The sequence below is a fragment of the Paroedura picta genome, chromosome 8 (genome assembly GCF_049243985.1).
Source record: "Paroedura picta isolate Pp20150507F chromosome 8, Ppicta_v3.0, whole genome shotgun sequence".
Classification (NCBI taxonomy): domain Eukaryota; kingdom Metazoa; phylum Chordata; class Lepidosauria; order Squamata; family Gekkonidae; genus Paroedura; species Paroedura picta.
This window is the reverse complement of record NC_135376.1, coordinates 67,861,469-67,883,821: the sequence shown is the minus strand read 5'-3', so window position 1 is coordinate 67,883,821 and position 22,353 is coordinate 67,861,469. Positions and strand designations below refer to the sequence as shown.

General features: G+C 42.7%; 1 protein-coding gene across 3 annotated transcripts in view; it reads right to left on the bottom strand.

Annotated features, from left to right (window-relative positions):
• Positions 1-22,353, bottom strand: part of ADGRA1 (adhesion G protein-coupled receptor A1) — a 452,787-nt gene that overhangs the window by 222,129 nt on the left and 208,305 nt on the right. For 2 of the 3 annotated variants that reach the window (XR_013233660.1, XM_077350198.1), the window contains exons 8-11: positions 14,856-15,020; positions 8,309-8,507; positions 7,506-7,655; positions 4,079-4,240 (exon numbers count right to left, since the gene is read on the bottom strand). Coding sequence is in view for 1 of the 3 variants with exons in the window: in XM_077350198.1 (XP_077206313.1) it covers positions 4,079-4,240; positions 7,506-7,655; positions 8,309-8,507; positions 14,856-15,020 (676 nt within the window). In the remaining 2 variants the exon portion in view is untranslated. Of the gene's footprint in view, positions 1-4,078; positions 4,241-7,505; positions 7,656-8,308; positions 8,508-14,855; positions 15,021-22,353 lie in introns of those variants that run through there. The other variant, XR_013233661.1, reaches the window with a different exon arrangement.

Genomic DNA, 22,353 nt, shown 5'->3' with positions numbered 1-22,353 from the left:
AGTACCTTTTTTAAAGGGGGAGGTTGCAAAGGCTGGAAAAAAGAAATGGCACTCATGTAGATAGACCTGCAAACATGCATACCTTCCCTTCCGAATACTACATAAAGGCATTTCGTCCATGATATTTCCCTAGAGATTTTACTACACTAAGCTTGGGGGAAAACAGGCTAAGTCACAGACAATAAGGGGATGTTGTATGGATCCTCCCCCCTCCCCCCCAAAAAAAACAAATTTCACTTAGTCACAGAGCCTAGGACAAAAATAAGGTCATGAAAAGGATCAGAAAGTTCTGTAAGTTCAAAAGGTTGCACCCTAGAACCAGCAGATATTCCATATGTCTCAAGCTGAGGAATGTGTATGCAGGGATGGCACTGGTCCAATGGTTTTCAGTGCTTTTTCCTTTATAGACTGATGAACACTGCATTGTCTTTTCATTTTAAAACAGACTACTACAACCTCAGTGATTCAGTCTGCTAATTGCTGGCTGGCCAGTCTCCAGAAGGAACAGCAGTTGTTTGGGTTTCCATGAAGCTACACTGGGAAGTCTACAGCTTTATTGACAACTTGCAGTTGACTGTACACTAATTTGTCTACAAAGGGGGGAGGGAGAGGGATATTAAATTGGCTAAGTAGCAAAAGAAGACTATTCCACAGCCTGCAAAAAGGATTATTCCAAAAAAGACAATTGACATCCTCTCTAACTTGTAACTAGAAAAGTGACCTATGGAACTTGACAATTTTCTCAAGGTGAACACACAACATATAAGCTGCCTTATACACAATCCCTGTTGCATGGGCATTCCATTGCATATCATCACTTGAACTATTATTAAGATAAGCTAATAGTTGACTAAAAGATCAAGGCTTTCCACTCTATTTCATTTGTACCCTGCTTTTCTCCCCAATGGAGATGCAAAGCAACTTAATACTTGCCCTGTCCTCCACTTTCACCTTACAGCAACCTTGTGAGGTAGGCTGGGTTGGCATAGACTGTGCAACTGGCCCCAGGTCATTCAGCAAACTTCCACAGCACAGGGAAGATTGGAATTTGGGCCTCCCAGATCCTCAGTCCAACACGCTAACCCCTAACTTGGTAATGCATGTGAATGGCCAATGTTTCTAGCTCACTGTCTTCAAAATCAAGCAAAGAATCAGAATGAGGGACATGAAAGGTCTGCTCTATTTGAGGTTCCCAGCTGGGGAGATTTTCCTAACTTTGGGGTCTTCCAAATGAGCCCACAACTGAAACACAATCATTGTAGAATGACAATAGGTGACTATTTTTATCACAGACTATCCACAACAGGTGCATCAGACATCAAGGAGCAGACGCAACTGAGGATCTCCTCTCAGCTTAGAAGATGCTACCTAATGTGACTAAATGCTCTGCACTGTTTAGGCAAAATACAAACCATAATGCAAACTATCCTTTCAAAACTGGTACTCTGAGAAGTCATTTTTTTTCCTATAGGAAAAATCTCCAAACTGGCCTTTGGTATACATAAGTTTCCCTAGTGGGAATAAACAGTGATTCCCTTTGACCATTTCAAGTCAGGAAAATGGCATGATGAAAAGGCAGTTGAAACCTCTTCTCCTTGTGTTTTGCAGTCCTGATTTCAACTGGGCAATTAAATTCCCAGCTGGGAACACCCAGAATATATTGGTACAAAGTCAGCATGGGACACACATGGTCTTTGTACATGCAAATCAGCCTTAGGTCTCGAAGTACATTCTTCTACATATTGGCAACACTTTGTACCAGATGGTTTGTTTTCACATCTCCCCCCCCCCCCTTCCAACTTATACCTGTCAGTCTATTTCCTAGGTTCATAATCTCACTTTTCACCATTTAAATCTTTCAGACTGATTATACATTTGTTTTTAATAAAGTAATTTCAATGCCAGCAGTGATGGGCCTAAATTTAGTTTTATCCCAGCTTTTAACTGAAGGGCTTCATCCATTTTTGTTTGTTTGTGTTTTCTTAGCTATTTTTATTGTCTGCTTCTAGACTGAGGTATAGGCTGCTGAATGCTGTTTCATGATTTGTTATGCCCAGGTGGGATCTCAGATGTGTTCTTCTCTCTGTCCTGTTTGCAGGTACGTATTAGGCTTGGGTGGCCAGAAGCAAGAGCCCTTGGGTCGTGAGCTAAAACATACCTAGAGATTTTCGCGAAGTATCTGGGGAAGGATACCTGCTTCTTCTAGGTTGATACACAACAGGGTCTGCTTTCCAAAGCAGCTATTTTTCCATGGGAAGTGATCTGTATGATTTGGAGATGAGTTGTAATTTTGGAAAAGTACCAGGCCCCACCTGGAAGTTGGTGACCATAGGCAAGAGCCAAAGGGCTCTTAGCCTGTGGCTCACAGCTGTCATCTTTGGGTGAACCAGCTATGGAATCCTGGACCAGCCTACGTTTGTTATTTTGTTTTGTGTTGGAGGAAACTGTTTTTTCCTGTTGGGAGCCATTTTGTTTTCTCTGGAGAGAGAAGCTGGATACAAATATTTCAATAAATAAGCCAGCCAGCTAGCAAACGAGCTGATTTCCTTGAGCACTGCCAGAGGTCCATGCCAAAAAACTATGCCAGATGGCCAGTTTCCTCTAGCATGCCCTCTAGCAATATTCTGCTTCAGAAGGAGGATGAGCAGTACAAGAAGCAGTTGCCCTCTACTAGCTAAGGAGTGAGGTAAATAATAACATCAGGAATTCAGGGCAAGGTTTCTTACTGAGTATCATATGTTGTGACAAGCCACAGTGAAAACAGGAGAGTCAAAACAGAGAGCATTGGAAATGAATTAGACCTGAATGGATTGTGGATTCACCGTCACATATGTATGCCATGACTTTCCCCTGCATTACTGTCTTTAAGTTTTTATTTAATTTGTTTATACCGCAAACTAGAAAATGGTTCCTATAGTAACAGAAATTGAATTCTAATAGATGGAGTCACCTAATAATTATGTTATTACCATTCAAGAAGGAAAAAAGGAGAGTTCTAATCATTTGGGCTTGTGAAATCAATAGTTTAAAACCCAGTGTTAAAATCATGGCTCTCTCTACAGGAAAAATTAATTCCAAGCCCAAAAGCACAACTGGTATTCTGCGACCTCTATTGCTCTGACTTAAATGAATTATTCAAAACATGTTTGTACCTCAGGTGTAAAAAGTGCTTAAGCAGAAAATGGGAGGGTGGGGCGGTGATGGAAAGTGTGGTCAAGTCACAGCTGTCTTTGGTGGCCCTGTGTGGTTTTCAAGGCAAGAAACATTCAGGGTTGGTTTGCTATTCCCTACCTCGGCAACACAGCCATGGTATTCCTTTGATGGGGTCCCAGCCAAATGCTAAGGGCAGCCCTGATCAGCTTCTGAGATGTGATGAGATCAGGCTAGTCTGGTAGGGATATCAGACCCCCTTCTAGGACAGAGGAAACCCCCACTTTGGCGTTGCTCCCCCTAATTTCGGGGGTTTCAGAAAATGGGGGAACTTCCCCCCAAGCAGCCACTGTTGCAAGTGATCCTCACCTCCCTGGACATCTCCCCCCCCCCCACTCACAGGGACCGGGAACAATGTGCTGACGCCACCTGGATGTGATGGCACGCTGGGGTCATTAGGGGCAACATTCCTGGTTTAGGGCAAAACTCTATGGTTTGAGGCTCATGAGTTTTCCCAGCACCCAGATTGTTACCCCTGATGTGCTGACATCACTTATGGGTGCATGCTGGACGCTCTTCTGGGTTCAGGTAAGTGCATGAAGGAGCTCCTGGAGAGCACCCCCATACTCCACCAACAGCATGGCAGTGCCTGGAAACCCTACATCCAAGTCAGGGTTGGTAAGGTAGTAAATCAGTAACATGGCTGCCACTTTTAACCACTGCAGAGCTTCTTGATCAATACAGAGTTGTTTCTAAGATCTGATACCTAGCATCAGACCCGGTAGCTAGCATCACTCACAAGCATTCTGTATTATAAAATCAGGTATGATGAAGCTCAGTGCATATGGCTCAGTACAGGAAAAGCTATGTCCCCCCACTACATCCTCATGCCCAAGTTAAAAAGACAGCAATAAATCTGAAGAAATACCTTTGATATGGCTTGTGTACTGCCGGTCAGTGTTTGATTTGCAAGGCGCTCCACACACTGTACAATCCTAGCGCAAGCTTTATCTTCCTTTTGTGCCATCCATAACGCATGGTCATTTACCAGCATTATATTGCTGGCAATTTCAACAATAGCATCAGAAAGCTGGCAGTGGGAGGAGGGGGGAAAACAGCACAAAGTATTTGACTACCGTACCAAGAGAACATAAGATTACAGCTGAAAGCGGCTGCATTTAACTAGTCCATCGAGCATTTCGGATACTTGCAGTTCTTAAAGCATCAGCTTACATCTGGGTATTATAGTCATAAGAGTAAATTGATTGCTTATGGATATGTCTCTTCCCAAATCAGTGATTATAACCTCAAAACTGTTTCAGAGTTATATGAGCTCAAGCAAGTATGCTGTAAAGATTAAGTGCTGTAGGGTTTTGTTCATTGTTGTTTTGTTTTTTGTTAAAAAAAGAAACAACAAGGCTTCTATTTTTGATCATGAATACATTCTAGAGAAACTCTGCTACAAATACAAAACCATGGAAAGAAATGGTGCCATGCTAAGGATTTAGCTCTGTCCAACATTGTCTGTAGTGCATCTGCAAAGTGGTTGGGTGCATAGATCTGTGACTGCTCAGTGAAATTTTTCGACCAGGACCACATTCTCCTTTCTCACTGCATTGCACTCAGTCACTGATGTGCTCACACCATTCTTGGCACAATTAACAGCCTCTGCCAAACAAATTCAGGATTCACTGAGGCTAGACCCAGGACTTGTTCTAATTTTTTTTGTACAGTGTTTGGGTTCATCCCCTAAACATATTAAGAAAAAAATAGACGAGCAGATGCTAGAGCTGCCAGGTTTCCCTGTCCACCCATGGGAGATAGGAAGATACGGTTGCCAGATCCTAGTTGAGAAGGTCCTGGAGATTTGGGGGTGGACCCTGGGGAAGACAGGGATCTCAGTGAAGTACAATGCCTAAGCATCATTTTTCCCCAGGGGAACTGATCTCTGTAGTCTCTTTAATCTCGCACAGGGTGATCTGTAGCAGACTTCAAAGGATTTAGAAAGGTGTAACCCTGATTAGGAATGCTCTGTGAATCTCTTTATATTGGAAACTGTAACAAAGGACTTTGTAGCAATGGATATAGTTCCAGTCAGTGCTTCTTTTGTGAAGAAAATGCCCATTCTCATATAAGGTTCCACTAATTTTCACCAGTCCCTCCCTCAGGGCTTGAGAGAATCCTCCAAAAGGTGCCAGTGCCCAGGACAGGTAAGTATCATTACAAAAAAGGCCTGGTTTCAATAGAAGAGTTGCCCGACAGCATGGCAGGGAGGGAGGGAGGAAGAATGCCACTGCTTAGAGTTGAGTGTGATGGGGCTTAAAGCTGCAATGCTACACCTATGGAAGTATAGTAGTGCTCACCTCCTAGTAAATATGTATAGGATGCTGATATAATAACAGCCCAGCCCACAATTGGCGCTTTGTAGCTGCCAGTCTAGGAATACAAACTTTACAGTGAAAGATGCATTGCCCTTTGAAGTTGAAAATGATTGATGGAGAATAGCAAATGTTCTTCTTTTCCCTTTTTCATTTCCCACAATGATGGTTCAAAAAGCATCACAGATGCACCTGCAGCTGAAACACTCCTCCCACCCCAGCAACCCCCCCCCCCCCAATTTTAATGTAAAGATTCACCCTGGCCTTATCTGATACAGACCTTAGAGCCAAGTCTGGCAACCATGGCATATTTACCTGTGCTCCCATGATCTTGGCTAAATGATTTTGTGTGAGTTGTGACTTGCCACAAAATCACAGTAGATCTATGACTGTTATCAGACTCCTGATTTTAAACTGGATTTACCAGGACTTGAAGTCTGAAAAATTATTTTAGGGGCTCCTCCATGGTCAAAAGTTTGAAAAAGGCTGCTTTAGAGCATTGCATACAAGCATTGCATAGGACCAGAAAATGAAGGGATTCAGGTACCTAGCAGATGAAGACCTGCGTCTGAACACCCGAGTCACTCCTTTTTGCTGGTACCTTTAAAGCTTAAGCATGCCCAAATGTATATGAGCTATTGGGCCCTTGGCCTCTAGCTCACACCCTACAGGTCCTGATAGCCTTAAAGTAGCTTTGGCCAACATGCCTGAATACTTTGCTACAAAAACAGTGGTGAAGGAAAGAAAGAACCGTTTCTATTAAAGATGGCTACACTTCTGAGATTTGTTCCCAGTGGAATGTCTTGTGAAGGAAGAAGGAAGAAGAAACTCTGCATTCCCTTTGTTGTTTGTTTAAACAGTAGTTTATTTATCTTTGTAAGCCATTTTGTGTCCCCACTAGGGAGAAAAGCAAACTAGAAATGACTAAACTGATAAAACACATAAATGTGCTGCTGCTGGTAAGCCCAGAAAAGCTTCACTCATTCAAAGCCAATATAGTTGACATGTAAATGCACTTAAAATTATTTGGGGAGGGATTATGTAGTGCAAAACTGAACTGGGAAAGGAAAAATAAATAGATACTGGTAGAGAAGACATGGAGAACAACTGGAGAGCATCACAGTGGGGTCAAAGCACTATCAGAGTATTTGCAATAGAACTAAAACAGCACTTAGAAGATTATGACAGACACTCATGTCAAAAATAGCACTTGGCTATTTATTTGCCAAGGTAACTGCCCTAAATGGAAACAGTGTGCAAGATGTAATGTAATAGCCTCTCTAAAAATACGCCTCTCAGAAAACATTTTTCATGCACTTTAGTTCTCGCATGAAAGAGTGTAAATTAAATGGTAACGTGAAGATTTTTGACTGTTGCATTCTCCGAATCTAGGGCTTTTGGGGGGTGATAATATTTACCAGCACTTTTATGGCACTTTTTTCTGGGGCTCTCCAAAGTCTTTGTGTGCTGGCGCTAGCTGGGAAGGAGGAGCTTAGGGTTGCAAGGGCACCTCCCCCCCCCCCGCGACACCAGTAGGGGATGGGGATAGGGTTCCAGGTTGAAAAACTCACAGGGATTTGGGGATGGAACCACCCTGAGATGACAAACTCAAGAGGAGTGCCCTTTAAATTTAAATAACAAATAAATATAAATGAGCAAGAGTCCAGCAGCCCCTCAAAGAAAGACTAACCGTACTTGTAGCAAAGTATGAGATTTTGTGAGTCACTGCTTGCTTCTTCAGATCTGAAAGATCATCTCCTGCCTCACAGGCTGGATGTGACTCTTGGTTTACTGTTTGTTTGTTTGTTACTTTGGAAGAAGCATCACAAATGTGACACCATCTCCATCTACAGTTTGCAGTGCTATGTTGGACTCCTATCATCTCATTCTGCTGTATCTTTAGACCAGACCACAGAGGTACACACTTATGGTTTACTATTAAAAGACTGTCCATTCATGAATCAGATTATATCTTACATCTTGGATTTCATCCACATATGCCGCTAGCTTTTCCAGCATGTAAGCCAAATAGATAACATCCATCTTATCTGCAAATTTGGCGGCATCTCTGGTGTAGGCTGCAAGCTGGTGTGAAAATTCAAGTGCGTTGGTGGCATTGAGATGCATCTTAAAAAAATCGAAAAGAAATATTGCAAATAAAATGCAGCTAAAATGTTAACCATGCTTGCTCTTCGACTACAATAAGTTCAATTAAAAAAACAGCAAGTAGCATCTTAAAGGCTAACATAATTTGCACCTGGGTAGAAGCTTCCATGAGTCACTGCTCACTTTTTCTGCCATGACTCATATCCTGCCTCAAATTGTGTTAGTCTTTAAACTTCCACTGGACTCTAGCTCTTTTTTTACTGCTACAGACAAACATAACTACCCATCTTAATCTTGCAATACATTCAGTCTTGTAAATAACAATATAAAAGAGATACACCAGCAAATAAGGGTTCGCTAATACTTTGTGGAGAAAATCTTCCCTTCAATGCTACTAACAGTAACCTTTCAACCTTCTTCAGCAGCCAAGTAACCATCCTACCATAAGAAAGATCAGAAATAATAGCACAAATCTCACATTGCTATCTAAAGTATCTTGCTCAAACCTAGAATACTTGCAGAGGTTGTGTACTCCAGGATATCTCAGATCACATCCTTTCAATAATGTGTACCTTAGGCAACAGAGAAGCAAACTTTGGTTTCTGTGCATTGTACTGAGAAGAAATATACAACATCTCCAGTATGCTCTAAGCATAACAGGCATGTCATTTTACCTGACTAAAGCCATGAAGGACTTGAGTTGCTTCTTGAGAATAAGGACATTCAGAATAGCTTTCTTCAGCCCACCGACCAGTGCGATTACACTTACGCCATGCTTTTGGCTCTTCTGCTCCATGCGGACGGGAAACTGAACTGAGTGAATACTGAAGACATGAGTGGTAAGCAATGATTCCTGCCAGAGTCCTGGGCCACCTACAAGCCAAAATAATCACAAAAAACTTCAAAATTATGCACAACGTGCATTAAAAATATACTTTAAAATATTGCAGTCCCATGACCACTGGGGGCTAAAACAGATGCAACAGAAGTCACAAGTGTCCAACTGTCTGCACAAGGTAAATTGTGCATGCTCATAGCCTTGATTTGGATTGGGGCCATTGGGAAGGGAAAAGAAAAATTATCTATCACATTTTTTTGGGGGGGGGAAGCATCATCCGGCCATGAAATTGGGATCACTGTGGGTGGGCAGGTAGTTGTGTGTTTCCTGAATTGTGCAGAGGGTTGGATTAGATGACCCTGAAGGATCCTTCCAACTCCATGATTCTATGATTCTAAGTTTCACTAATATCATATTATAATAGTCATATTTAAGAGGTAAAAGACAGGTTTAAAAAGACATATCCAGCCTTTAAAATTGCTAACAATGGTGTGGTGGAAGGCTGGTTTCAATTTATTCAATCAAGTGAGTCTTCAAAGATTAACTTTCTCCTTTCATAGCAGGGATACTGGCACATTTTGTTTGGCCCTAGGTTTAATCACTCCAGTCTGAACAAAACCATAGTGCCAATGAAGTTTTCTAGTTTTTGATTGTTTTCAGTCTTCTATTGTTGTACAGCAGGGGTGGCCAAACTTGGCTCTCCAGTTGTCCATGGACTACTATTACCATGAGCCCCTGCTTGCTGGCAGGGGCTCATGGTAACTGTAGTCCATGGACATCTGGAGAGCCACAGGTTGGCCACTCCTGTTGTAGAGCTTCAGAAAAAAAGGCTGTAAAATGATATACTGTATAGCACTAACAAGCACAGAAATTGCATAGCATTAATTTATTTATTTATTTATTTATTTATTTAGATTTATATACCGCCCTCCCCGAAGGCTCAGGGCGGTTTACATTAAAACTAATCAACGATACATAAAACAGTCTTCGTTAAAATATACAGTAAATAATAACAGTGGTTGTAACCATATAACAGAATAATATAACAGTATAACAGTATAATAAAATAATATAACGATGGAACGGTGCAATACCACAACAGGTCCAGAGCGCTCTGGTGGAGTTCTGGGAGGAAGGGGGGGGAGGGGGGGAGGGGGGGAGCGGGGGCCCTTCATTCGCTGTTGGTTGTGCCTGGTCTCAACCAAATGCCTGGCGGAGGAGCTCCTTTTTGCAGGCCCTGCGGAACTGTTTAAGCTCCGTCAGGGCCCTGATCTCCTCCGGGAGCTCATTCCACCAGGTGGGGGCCAGTACAGAGAATGCTCTGGCCCTGGTCGAGACCAGGCGGACTTCTTTAGGGCCAGGGACCATTAGCCGGTTGGTGGCGGTGGAGCGCAGAGCTCTTTTAGGGGCATAGGCAGGGAGGCGGTCCCTCAGGTACACTGGGCCCTGACCGTGAATGGCCTTGAAGGTAATTACCAGAACCTTTAGTCTGATCCGGAATTCAACTGGCAACCACTGCAGTTGGTGGAGAATGGGCCGGATGTGGGACCTCCACGGTGTTGCTGTGAGGATCCTGGCCGCTGCGTTTTGGACCAGCTGTAGTTTCCGGGTCAAGGCTAAGGGCAGGCCTGCGTAGAGCGAGTTACAGAAGTCCAGTCTAGAGGTGACCGTCGCATGGATCACTGTGGCTAGGTGTTCCGGGGCCAGGTAGGGCGCTAGTAGTTTGGCTTGGCGGAGATGGTAAAATGCCAGCCGCGCTACCTTTGTGATCTGGGCTTCCATTGTAAGGGAAGTATCCAGAATCACGCCTAGGTTCCTGGCGGAGTGAGCCGTAGAGAGCTGTACTCCATCCAGGGCAGGCAGGCACGCTTCCTCGCATGGGCCCTTCCTACCCAGCCACAGGACCTCCGTCTTTGAAGGATTGAGCTTCAGACGACTCTGCTTCAGCCATCTCGTCACTGCTTCCAGGCAGCTGGCTAATGCTTCTGGGGGGGAGTCAGGGCGGCCATCCATCAGGAGGAAGAGCTGGGTGTCATCGGCATATTGATGACAACCCAGCCCAAACCTCCGTACCAGTTGTGCGAGAGGGCGCATAAAGATATTGAATAGGATAGGAGAGAGGACCGCTCCTTGTGGGACTCCACAAGTAAGTTGACGACGGTCTGATGTTTTGTCTCCAATTGCAACCCTCTGTCCACGATCCCGGAGGAAGGAGATCAGCCATTGGAGGGCTGTCTCTCGTATTCCGGCATCGGTGAGGCGGCGAGCTAGAAGCTCATGATCGACTGTGTCGAACGCTGCTGAGAGGTCTAGTAATATCAGCAGTGCCGACCCGCCTCGGTCCAACTGGCGACGGAGGTCATCCGTCAGGGCGACTAGCGCTGTCTCTACCCCATGGCCAGGCCGGAAGCCTGACTGGGATGGGTCTAGGACCGAAGCTTCTTCCAGGTACTCTGTTAGTTGGTTTGCGACAGCCCTTTCAATCATCTTCCCCAGAAACGCTAAATGCGAGACGGGTCGATAGTTGTTGGGCTCTCGCGGGTCTAAGGATGTTTTTTTCAGCAGTGGGCGTACCACAGCCTCTTTCAGTCCCTCCGGGAATTCTCCCGTTGTGAGAGATAGATTGATTATCTCCCGGAGGGGGCCCTTAAGGCAGAAGACATTGGTTCATTAGAGTATTTTTTAAAATCTTTTTTTTAAGATACTGTTTTCGTGTCTGCTAACAGTTTCCAAGTCAGCCATGCATTTTTCAATTCCAAAAAAATTTCTACCAGAAGTTGTTTTCATTTTCTGCCCCTGGTTGGTCTCTGCAGTGGTTCATGATGTTGGTGAAATGGTTTCTGGATGCCATATGAACCATGGGCAGAATTTTATAAATAAGTCAACTGCAGAAGGAACTATAGAGCACTTCTATCTTGCTTCTGGGATAAGCCTCACTTGAAGGGAAATACTATGGTGCTGGTAGTGGAAAGTGGAAAGACCCCATGAGGTTTCAAGGCAAGAAACACTGAGAAGTGGCTTGCCATTGTTTGCCTCTGAGTCACGACCCTTCTATTCTTTGGCCCCCTCCCATCCAAATACTAGCCAGGGCTAACCCTATTTAGCAACCGTAATCTGATGAGATCAGGCTAGCATGGCTATCCAGGGCCCATTTCACACACACTGGATATTGTACTTTCAATGTGCTTTTGCAGTTGGATTTTCTACTTCTAAAGTGCATTGAAAGTGCATTATCTAATGTGTGAAGAATGGGCCCTGGTCACTGGTGAATTATGGTACTATAGCTTATTTACCACAACTAGGATCCTTTATAATGACTTCAAATGCATGGCAACTGGTTTCAAAGATAAAATCATTTGGACTCCCCTGGAAAGAACTTACTCCTTATAGCAGTAGAATATACTAGCTTACTACTTGGAAACAGTGGAACTCAGTTTTAAGTTTTTTAAAAAAATAATAAAGTGTCTTATAATGAGAGGGAAAAGAACCCATGCAAACCTTTAAAAAAATAACAGCCATCACTTCATAATAGGTTTTGTTCACCGATGCTTGAATTACAGCAAGTTTTCAATTACAAATACCACCTGGGCCTGTCAACTCAAAAGGCTCAACCTTTCCATTACATTTAATGCTTTTCCTTCCTCTAAAACGGACTGCTCTTTTTTTTTAGTTTTGCTTTTTGTTGGCAGTTATATCTTGCTTCCTGCTTTTGCCATAATATCAAAACCCCAAAAAGACCTTTTCAGGATAAATTATTGGAATGTAAGCTGCATCCGAGAGGAGAAACCTTTCAAGAAATCTTCAGGTGTGAATGTTAACTTGAGTTGCAAAGATGTTCCCTGTAATTCTGAATTCATTACTTTGAAATGCCAAAGGAAATCTATGGATGCGGTATGCTTTTGATGTAAGTGTCTAAAATAAATTTGTGCGGACTTTCTGAAAGATGATCAATAGGACAGAGATGTGAGTTCCTGGGCTTTTTTTGATTGATAGAAAATGAAACGGCACAATGCCTCTGGCGTTAGCTGAGCATTTATATATCTTTTATTTATAAAGAAGAGAATGACATTTACTGGCAAGGGAGTGAAGGGTTTCTTAATGAAAGCTGCATTATGTAGCAGTCAGTACAAGTTTATCTAATATATTTTAAAAATGACTCATTAAAGAGCACCTCAAGTTGAACCTTTTTGTGCTGAGTAGGAACACAGGCTGCAGAGACAATCACTTCTTCCACTTTTCAAAGAAAGAAAAAAACACAAGGGCTTTTACTTTCCCCCTGAGAAAGATCCCTTCTGTACCATGAGTCTTATACAGATAGCCTGCTAAGTGTGATGAAAACAATGTGCATTTTTTTCAAAGCTGAAAAGAACTCCTAAACTGAATGCTAATTATACTGTTTAAGGATAAAATAAAGGGGAGGGAAGAATTTCGCTTCCACTGCAAATTGTTAACACCCAACTAACATCTGGCTAACACTGCTGGAAACAAGATTGCAGGACTAAATGTGCCAGGGCTCCTCTTCTTTGTGTTTTTCCTATGAACTACATGAGAGAGGAAAGGGAGTTTCAAACTCATAGTGCATTATTCCCTTTCACCTCTGAAGGGGGCATGTGGACTGAACCAATAATATAATGTACCTAGTAGCATGCAGCTTCTTTGCTGCCTTTAACATTGCAAAATAAGAGGTTTTGTACTATGTCATTAGAGTTACTTGCCACGCCCCCCCCCAAAAAAAGTTATACAGAAATTCAAAACATTCCCACATGGGACCAGTTTCAAGGACCAAATGCACCTGTGCTACAGCTCTTCCTCTCTACAGGCAACAAGCAATTCTATATGTGATGGTTCCTTGCTTGCTCGAAAGAGAGGATTGTAGAACCAGAAGAGGGTGAATGCTCCAAATGGGCATCTTCCAACTTATGAAAGTTAATACATTACTGGAGCGGCAGTCAGCTATCTTATTGACTTGCAGGTGGGGCACTGTGGGCTCAAGAAGGCATGTACTCTATTTTCTTGGCTTTTAAAACAAGCCACAGATTTATTAAACATATAACATTCCAACTCCAAGAGCGTTGGCCAGGCATGGGGGTGGAGGCCTGCACAATGTGGTCAGCCGACCACTTCATTTAAACCCATAGTCCCCAGGGTGCCTGAGCTGTTCACCTGCTGGCCCCAGGACCCTTGCTGTTGGATTCATCCCCAGGGAGGTGTCCCACCTGGGGTGCCACTGGAGGTGTATACTTCCATTGGCCCACCCCAGGCCACCCGGCCCTGTGAACCCTTTTGGCCTTCCTCAGCCAGGGTCAGCCCAGTTGGTAGTCTGGCCTCCTCATAAGAAGGTCCCTATGAGGTACAGTCAGGTGCCCCTAATCTGACTTCTCCTTTTAAAGCAGGGTCCACCCCATGCCTCCATCCACCAACTGTGATGATTATATAAACCATCCAATAATCATATAACATTAATTCTAAACATCAATAACTTGGGTGGGAAATGCCTCGCTTGACCACCAAGAGAATGGCAGGCTGCAAGCATGCCTGCTCCCGCTCTCACACAGAGCACATTATGCATGCCTGCACTTTTCCTCCATGTGCCTTCCCCTGCCCAGCCCGCCGCCGTGTCAATAGTGGCCTTAGGTGAGTCCTGGCTGCATTAAATCAAAAGCTAGTTATTTAAATTCATAAACTGACTTTAGGATCACACAAAATCTTTTTTCCTCTGAAAATTCTTCTATGAAGTGTTTGAGTTTAGGTGGAAATTTGTAATTTAAAAAGAGGGCTAGATCCTGCAGATTCATTTAGCTTATGGTGATGCCTTCCTGCTTTAGGAGTTCTCTGCTGAAACAAAAACTTCTCTTGTGCTCACAAGAGGCTTCTTGGTGCCAGAGAATAGTACTGCCTTTGGGAAAACAAATAGGCAGGATCCAATCCATAATCTTCCTTCAGGGAAATGTTAACGCAGGACATTTATATTTTGTTTCTTTATGAAATTTTCCTAGACATTGTGCTACTGCTAACACCCTAGCACTGATATCAGAATCAGTCTGGTATTATGGCTGGAGTGGCAGACTAGGAAGATTAGTCCTACTCTTTGCCGTGAAGCTCGCTGGGTAGCCTAGGCCAGTCACTTTCATTCAGTCTTCTTTAGGAATCGCTGAAGACTCTATGATTTCACCATAGAGTTTCCAGTGCTTCCTAGAGAGATGTAATATCACTTCCTGTTTTTTCCCTGGAAGTGACCATTTTTTTACTCCCACTGGACACTGGCATGCCAGTGGGAAAGTCAGCTGGCCTATGACAACCCCATTTGCAGGTCAGATTCTAACAGGCCTCAAAGATGAGCTCTCATTGGTAATTTGTGAACCTTAGAAACAAACAAATCATACATGAAATCCCCTTTATTGTTAATTATCCTTTCAGCAGGGCAGTAGGGTGCAGCTGTTTCAAGCACCATGATTTCCACTTGCTTGAAGACACTTCCATAGGAGTTGTTGACCATACATTCCCACATTCCTGTTGCATCAGTATCAATGCTGGACAAGATAAGCTCACTGCAAGAAGATCAAAAGTATAAAAATTATTTCCAGTACCCACACATTCCTAAAATTCTTGATTGGATAGAGGTCTACAACCTTCCAGGAGGCAAGATTCTTGCATGGTCCTTTAATTTATTTATATTCAACTCAAACAGGCTCCTGCCCTGTACACCCCAAGAAATCAGAATATTGTATTACATTTTTATAGTGGCTTTTGGACATGCACAGTCCAGCTCACAAGGTCAGAGATACATTTCAGGATCTTCTTAATTGTAGAAATCTGGACACACAGTCCTGTTATGTATCCAGTCATACAGCGAGCAGAAACCCAAGTATGCCACCCAACTCTACTGGCATATCAAAAATAAATTGTTCTTTGCCAATTATATTTCTCCAAAATTAAGAATGACCATTGGCAAAGCTACTGGCCATGACTCAACAAAAGCAAAGAATGCTTAGGCCTACTGCATGAACAATCATTATTGCACTGATCTCAGTGTTAAACTACTGCTATTAAACAAAGAAATCCAAATGGTTTTAGGGCTGGATCTCAGAAACATGCTCACGTATGTTGTTGGCAGAGCAGATTTGTCCTGCCTATTCTCAACAGTTTCTTGCGTGTCCCCAATACCACTCAGAAGGACATGGAACCCCTGTGAAAAATGCACCAGAAGCTGCCAGGAGATTAAGAAGTAAAGAAGATTCTTTCTTGTTCCTTCTTCTTTCTCCTCCCTTTCTCCTCCTTCATGTATGTTGGTCCATCTTGTACATATGAGTACCCCAACTCTGGGAGAAAATGTTCAAGCCAAGTAATGGGAATCTTGACCCTTTAATACTCCCTAAATATGAACCCAAAACTATTAGTAATTCAATTATATTATATAAAAGCTTGATAAATTAAGCCTTACTAGTAAATTGTACTTATTTAAATAATGAATTCTACCAAGTGAGTTCTTTTTGTGAGAATTCAATGCTATCCATTTGCTTTAACTTTAAATGTAGCAGATTTTAATTATATTAAGCCTTCTAAGTTGAACATTTACTTATTTATTATCCCATTTTGCAAGCTACACCATTAACACAATATTACTTAGTTTGACATGAGCTTCAGTAAAGCAAGAAAATGTAAAAATAAGAAACCTTTCACTGACAAATGGAGCAATGAATCCACAAGACTTCAATATTGCAATAAATTTCCTTATGTCAAAATACTAGTAGATGACCTCTATGCACTAGTCACTACTGAGGCAGTGTTTCGATTCTCCAGAGAAAGTATTCCAAAAAAAAATTGGTAAATAGCTTGGCTAAACAGTTCTGCAATGCAAGTATGTTTTATGAGGATGCAATGCTAGCCATCTGCTCTAACTTTAAATGTAGCCCAGAGTTTATTCTTCTTAACTGTAGCCCTTAACTTACAAGGATGGGAAATCTTAAATGTGCTTTTAGAATTAATCTCTCCACACGCCTTCTCTCATTGTGCTGTTTAATCTTTGCATAAGGGTCCACCACTACCTAATTCACTTGTATTCAGTCACTGGGGTATGACAGTTATTAATACAGAACAAAGTTTGAGACCAATGGAAACTTTAAAACCAACAAAGTTTTATTCAAAGTGTGAGCTTCCATGTGCATACACACTTCCTCAGACAATGAAATGGAAATCACTATACATATATAAGGAGAGAATAAATTAGCCATAAATTAGTAAACAGCATCATGAAAATATCCAACAAATATATGAAGTATAATGAAGATGTTTAACATATATTTAATGCCTTTACATTAAAGGCATCCAAGAGAAAATCCAAGAGAAAATTGATGGCAATTTATTTATTCACTATAGTATCCTTGTCTAATGCATACTGATGCTTCTAATTATACAAAAATGCCAACAGAAGGCATTCCCCCCTCTTGTGCAAAATACAAAGTATAGAACCTAGACATGTCAGATAACAGTACTGTCATTCAAGATGATTTGGAGCAACAGGGCATTTAATACCTTCCACAGTAAAGGCAATGTTGGGTGACCTTTTCTGTCACTTTATGACCTCTAGACTATGCAAGCTCATTAAACATGACATAGTTTCCCACTTTGGCTCTGGTTCTCAGATTTGTCTGAACTTTCTAGCCTACCTGTATGGACTGTGTTTTAAAGACATTACCAGTTATCAGGCACAGGCCAGCCCTATGTTATTATCAGGTTTTTATAGCATTCTTCCTGCCAGAAATGCAGAGTGGGCTATATTGTTCTCCCTTTCTCCACTTTATCTTCATAGTAACCCCAGAGAGGGTACTTGAGTGGTGATATCAATAGAGATCACCCTAGACCAGAGGTAGCCCAAAGTTGTAACACAAAGCATGCATCTCTAAATTCCCCCCTCCAAAATCAGGAACAAAATGTTTTATCTTAAGTTTCAAGACTTGTGATTCCATAATGGATGGCATTAAAAAAGCACTATGCATCTATGATTAGATGCATAAGTGTTTCAATGGAGAAGAATTGAATTAAAAATAATTTGTGGGCATTGCGGGCCCTTTAAAACGTAGAGAATGCGGATTGGTTGCCTGTCTTGATTGACAGATGGAAGACAGTCACATTTAAAGCACATTGCACTCTTCCGCCATTTCAAGCAGCACTTGTGGAGAGTGAGAAGTGCAAAAAGGCGGCAGAAAAGAGCAAGACAGGAAAAAGGTGAAGAGGGGCCAGGAGGCGCGATTATGTTTCGTGTTATACCATTTGGCTGCTTTAACACTATTTTTACAGGTGTGCAGAAATGCTCCTAGAATAGGGTTCAGAAATGGATCAGGGACCAGTGTAATCACTGTAATTGACTCCAGGTTTATGTATTTAATTGATTTACAACATTTATATCCTGCCTTTCACCACCATCCAAGCCATTTTTCCACGTACAGGAAAAAATATGGGTTACTAGCTTTACATACAAGATGTGACCAATCCATTCTGTGGCTGTCTGCTTTTGTCTGGTGTGTTATGTAGATCAGAATGAAGTGAAATTTGATGCAGAAGACTAAGGTGACAGAATGCATGGTGCTACTTAAGACTGCAGGACAGGTAAGGGATGCCAGGCATTTTTGTGATATTCTTAAAAGGAGGATTGGACACATTTATGCAGGACAGGGTCATCAGTGGCTGTTATCATCACAGACAGAATGGGACCACCCTGTTCTGAGGAAGTCTACCACTGATTGCTTATTGTTCAAGGGTAGGGCAGGCAGCAGAAAGTCTTCATGCAAGCCTTTAACAACATCTCATCAGCCATTGTGGGGAATAGAATACTGCAAGAAATGGAAAATTGGTCTGATGTAGCCCGGTTCTTCTTATTTTCGTATGTTGACTGAGTGCGGACACCAAAAAAAAAAATTGTAAGTAGTCTGCTGCTTATTGGAGACAAGGCTAGCCTAGAGGCTTTATACCTGTTACACCAAGTTGCAAGGAAAATGTATATATATACATGCAACACTCACACAGCCCAACACACACACAAGACAGCATTCAGAAGGGCCATCCCTTAACTACAAACAGAATTGGTGCAGTCTGCTATTCCATATCAGGATCCTATCATCTCATTCTTCTCGTTGTCCAGACCAGACATTCATTTTCTCCTATCATTTCTGAAGATTAGGACCAAAGTTTGCTACTTTCAGCCAGTTTTGCAACATTGTAATGTCCTTGAGCCTCTTGTGGCGCAGAGTGGTAAGGCAGCGACATGCTGTCTGAAGCTGTCTGCCCATGAGACTGGGAGTTCGATCCCAGCAGCCGGCTCAAGGTTGACTCAGCCTTCCATCCTTCCGAGGCCAGTAAAATGAGTACCCAGCTTGCTGGGGAGTAAACGGTAATGACTGGGGAAGGCACTGGCAAACCACCCCGTATTGAGTCTGTCATGAAAACGCTAGAGGGCGTCACCCCAAGGGTCAGACATGACCCGGTGCTTGCACAGGGGATACCTTTACCTTTACCTTTAATGTCCTTGAAGAGACTCTTGTAGCGCAGGGTGGTAAGGCAGCCGACATGCTGTCTGAAGCTCTGGCCATGAGGCTGGGAGTTCGATCCCAGCAGCCAGCTCAAGCCTGACTCAGCCTTCCATCCTTCTGAGGTTGGTAAAATGAGTACCGAGCTTGCTGGGGGATAAAACGATAATGACTGGGGAAGGGAATGGCAAGCTGTCCTGTATTGAGTCTGCCAAAAAATGCTAGAGGGCATTTTCAGACATGACTCGGTCCTTGAAAAACTGTAGCCCAACAAAATTATTATTATTTTTCAAAGAAAACAGAACCAATTATTGACATCAACCCAGCAAGGCACCACTGGAAGCATAACCTAACTTAGTTTGGTGTAATGAGAGCCAGTTTGGTGTAGTGGTTAGGAGTGCGGACTTCTAATCTGGCATGCCGGGTTCGATTCTGCGCTCCCCCACATGCAACCAGCCGGGTGACCTTGGGCTCGTCATGGCACTGATCAGGCTGTTCTGACTGAGCAGTGATATCAGGGCTCTCTCAGCCTCACCTACCTCACAGGGTGTCTGTTGTGGGGAGAGGAAAGGGAAGGCAACTGTAAGCCGCTTTGAGACTCTTTTGGGTAGAGAAAAGCGGCATATAAGAACCAACTCTTCTTCTTCTTCTACTGCAGGTGGGTAGTCAGGTTGATCTGAAGCAGCAAAACAAAGTTGGAGTCCAGTGGCTCCTTTAAGATCAAGGAAGTTTTATTCAAGGCGTAAGCTTCTGTGCACAGCACACTTCCATTGTACTGCCATAGTATCTTTGCAGTGATTATGTTCCATGCTAATGGACATTTAAATGTCAGAAATAAAACCAACCCAAAACAAAAACAAAGAGGTCACACCAGCATATTTAAGTTCCCATTTCCCGCAAAAGGTTCTCAGAATCCAACCTGATTTTGTGTGTGAATCATGAAGATATTATCTCATTTCTGGCAGAGAAAGGAAAACCAATTACTGGGTTAAGAAGACAATTCATACACACACTCTCTCTTTCTCTCTTCTGCAGCAGGAATAAAACAGATAAACAGGTTTCTTTTCCAGAGTTTAAGCAAAAAGCTCACACTGCCTACATCTATTCCAAGATACCATCAATTATTAAAGCAGACAAAGAATTTCAGAAGTGAACAGCGTCCCCGGTGTGTGATGCTGATGCACAAAATGAAGTTCAAAAGGTTAAAACACTGAAAGTCAAGAGAGAGTGTACAAATTTAAGCCCATAAACGTTCTCCTTTCAATTGCTTAACTAACACAGAGCTTTAAACATTACTCTAGACTAGGAAGACCCCTTATTTTCTGAGTGGCCCACATGTGTCTGTAGTAATTACAGCATGTGAACTTTGATCACATGGGTGCTCCCCAGACAACTGAACCTCCTTCCTAGTGAGGTACCAATTCTGTGAGGAAAACTCTCCCATGATCAGCCCACCCACGACCATCATATTGATGTGCAGAGATGCATTTCTCACTTTAGAAGTCCCCCTTTCCCTGCAATACACAATTACTTATTGATCCATGGATTAAACCTTGCTATAGCAAGAACAGAACACCAGCCAGCATGGTGTAGTGGTCAAGAGCAGCAGCCTCTAATCTGAAGAGCTGGGCTTGATTCTCTACTCTTCCATCTGCAGCCAGCTAGGTGACTTTGGGCTAGTCACAGTCCTGTTAGAGTTGCTCACACAGAGCAGTTCTATTAGAGCTCTGTCAGCCCCACCTACTTCACAGCGTATCTGTTGTGGGGAGAGGAAGGGAAGGCAGTTGTAAGCCATTTTGAGATTCCTTTGAGTAGTGAGAAGGAGGGTATAAAAACCAACTCTAATATTTATGCCCAAGAAGCAATGTGAGGATACATTAAAGTATAATTCATGCTTATCCACATCCTTGGACAGACAAATAAATGTTTAGCAATGGTTTTTACTGAGAGCTACGTTAAATGCAAATGTAGCCCATGCTTCCGCCCCACCCAAATACACACACTAATGTCCTTGCATCACAAGTACGGAAGAATATAGCATTAATCTCCCAGTTCAATGTACAATTAGTAAAGGCCATGTTCTTGTTATGGCTGACGCTGTTTACTAATTTAAACTAATGCCATTCTCAGGGCTGGTTTGCATACTTCAGCAGTTACATGAAAGATGCTTTAAATAATTCCACGTGGCAAGCCTTGTGTGTGGAGTGCTCACCACACAGCTTGGATCCCCCCCGCAAGGCATTACAAAACTCTCACTCCTAAGAACTGTTACTGCCCAACTTTAGGAATGCTGCCAGTCTGGGCAGTGACCCACGCAACAGTATCAAGGAATCCACTGTCAAAGTAGTCAGGCAAGCTTGGGACGAGACTCCAGGCACAGGGCAAAGAGAAAGAAAATGTATGGAAAAGAATAATGCAATGATCTAGGCTGAGGAATCCGCAAATTTGCAGCACATACTTATAAAGAATCACATCCTTCTAAGCACGTTGACTGATGTAACGCTGGTTAGCATTACACTGTTAAGCTGTGAAAATAATATCAAGCAGCCAAGCAAAAATTTTCAGTGCTCGGAACCCCACAGAAAGGAGCCAACTATCCCAAACACCCAAACACAGTGCACCAAATTGGAAGAAAAGATGCCAAAGACATGGAGTAAGAGAAGTAAAGCAGTGGCTACAGCCACCTAGCCATGGAGGTCCCATTTCGAAGGCAGGATCCCAAAGTCAGGGTAATTAAAAATCTAAAAGGCAATTTAAAAGGGAAGAACAGTAGGGACACATCATATACGTTCAGAACCACTACACCAAGCTGGCTTATAACTTATAACTCAGCTTATAACTTATAACTCAGCAAGTGGGATAAGATGGATCAAGGTTGCTCTGCTGGCTTTCCTAACTTCATGGTGCTGATGAACAAAAACATTTTTACTGGCCCTGCAAAGACAGGAGGAAGAGTAGAGTGTTTCATGTTGGATGTCAGAGAACCACCCCACACCCCAAGCCAAAGCCAAGCAGAGGTGTTTGGGCAACAAGACCCATTTCAAGATCACAATGGATACCGATGCATAACTCAGACCACATATATTTTCATTCATGCCTCTCAAAACACTACGTGTGCTGACAGCACAGCTCTAAATGTATGCTTATGGTGCATAGAGAGAGGAGTAGCCACTAGAATGGTCAGAGTACAGACTCATTTGCATTGCTGCTCTCATTTATTTAACACATGAAGTTGCCTTACACTGAATAAGATGGTCAGTCAGTCAAAGTTGGTTTTGTTTACTTAGACCAGGGGTAGTCAAACTGCGGCCTTCCAGATGTCCATGGACTACAATTCCCATGAGCCCCTGCCCACATT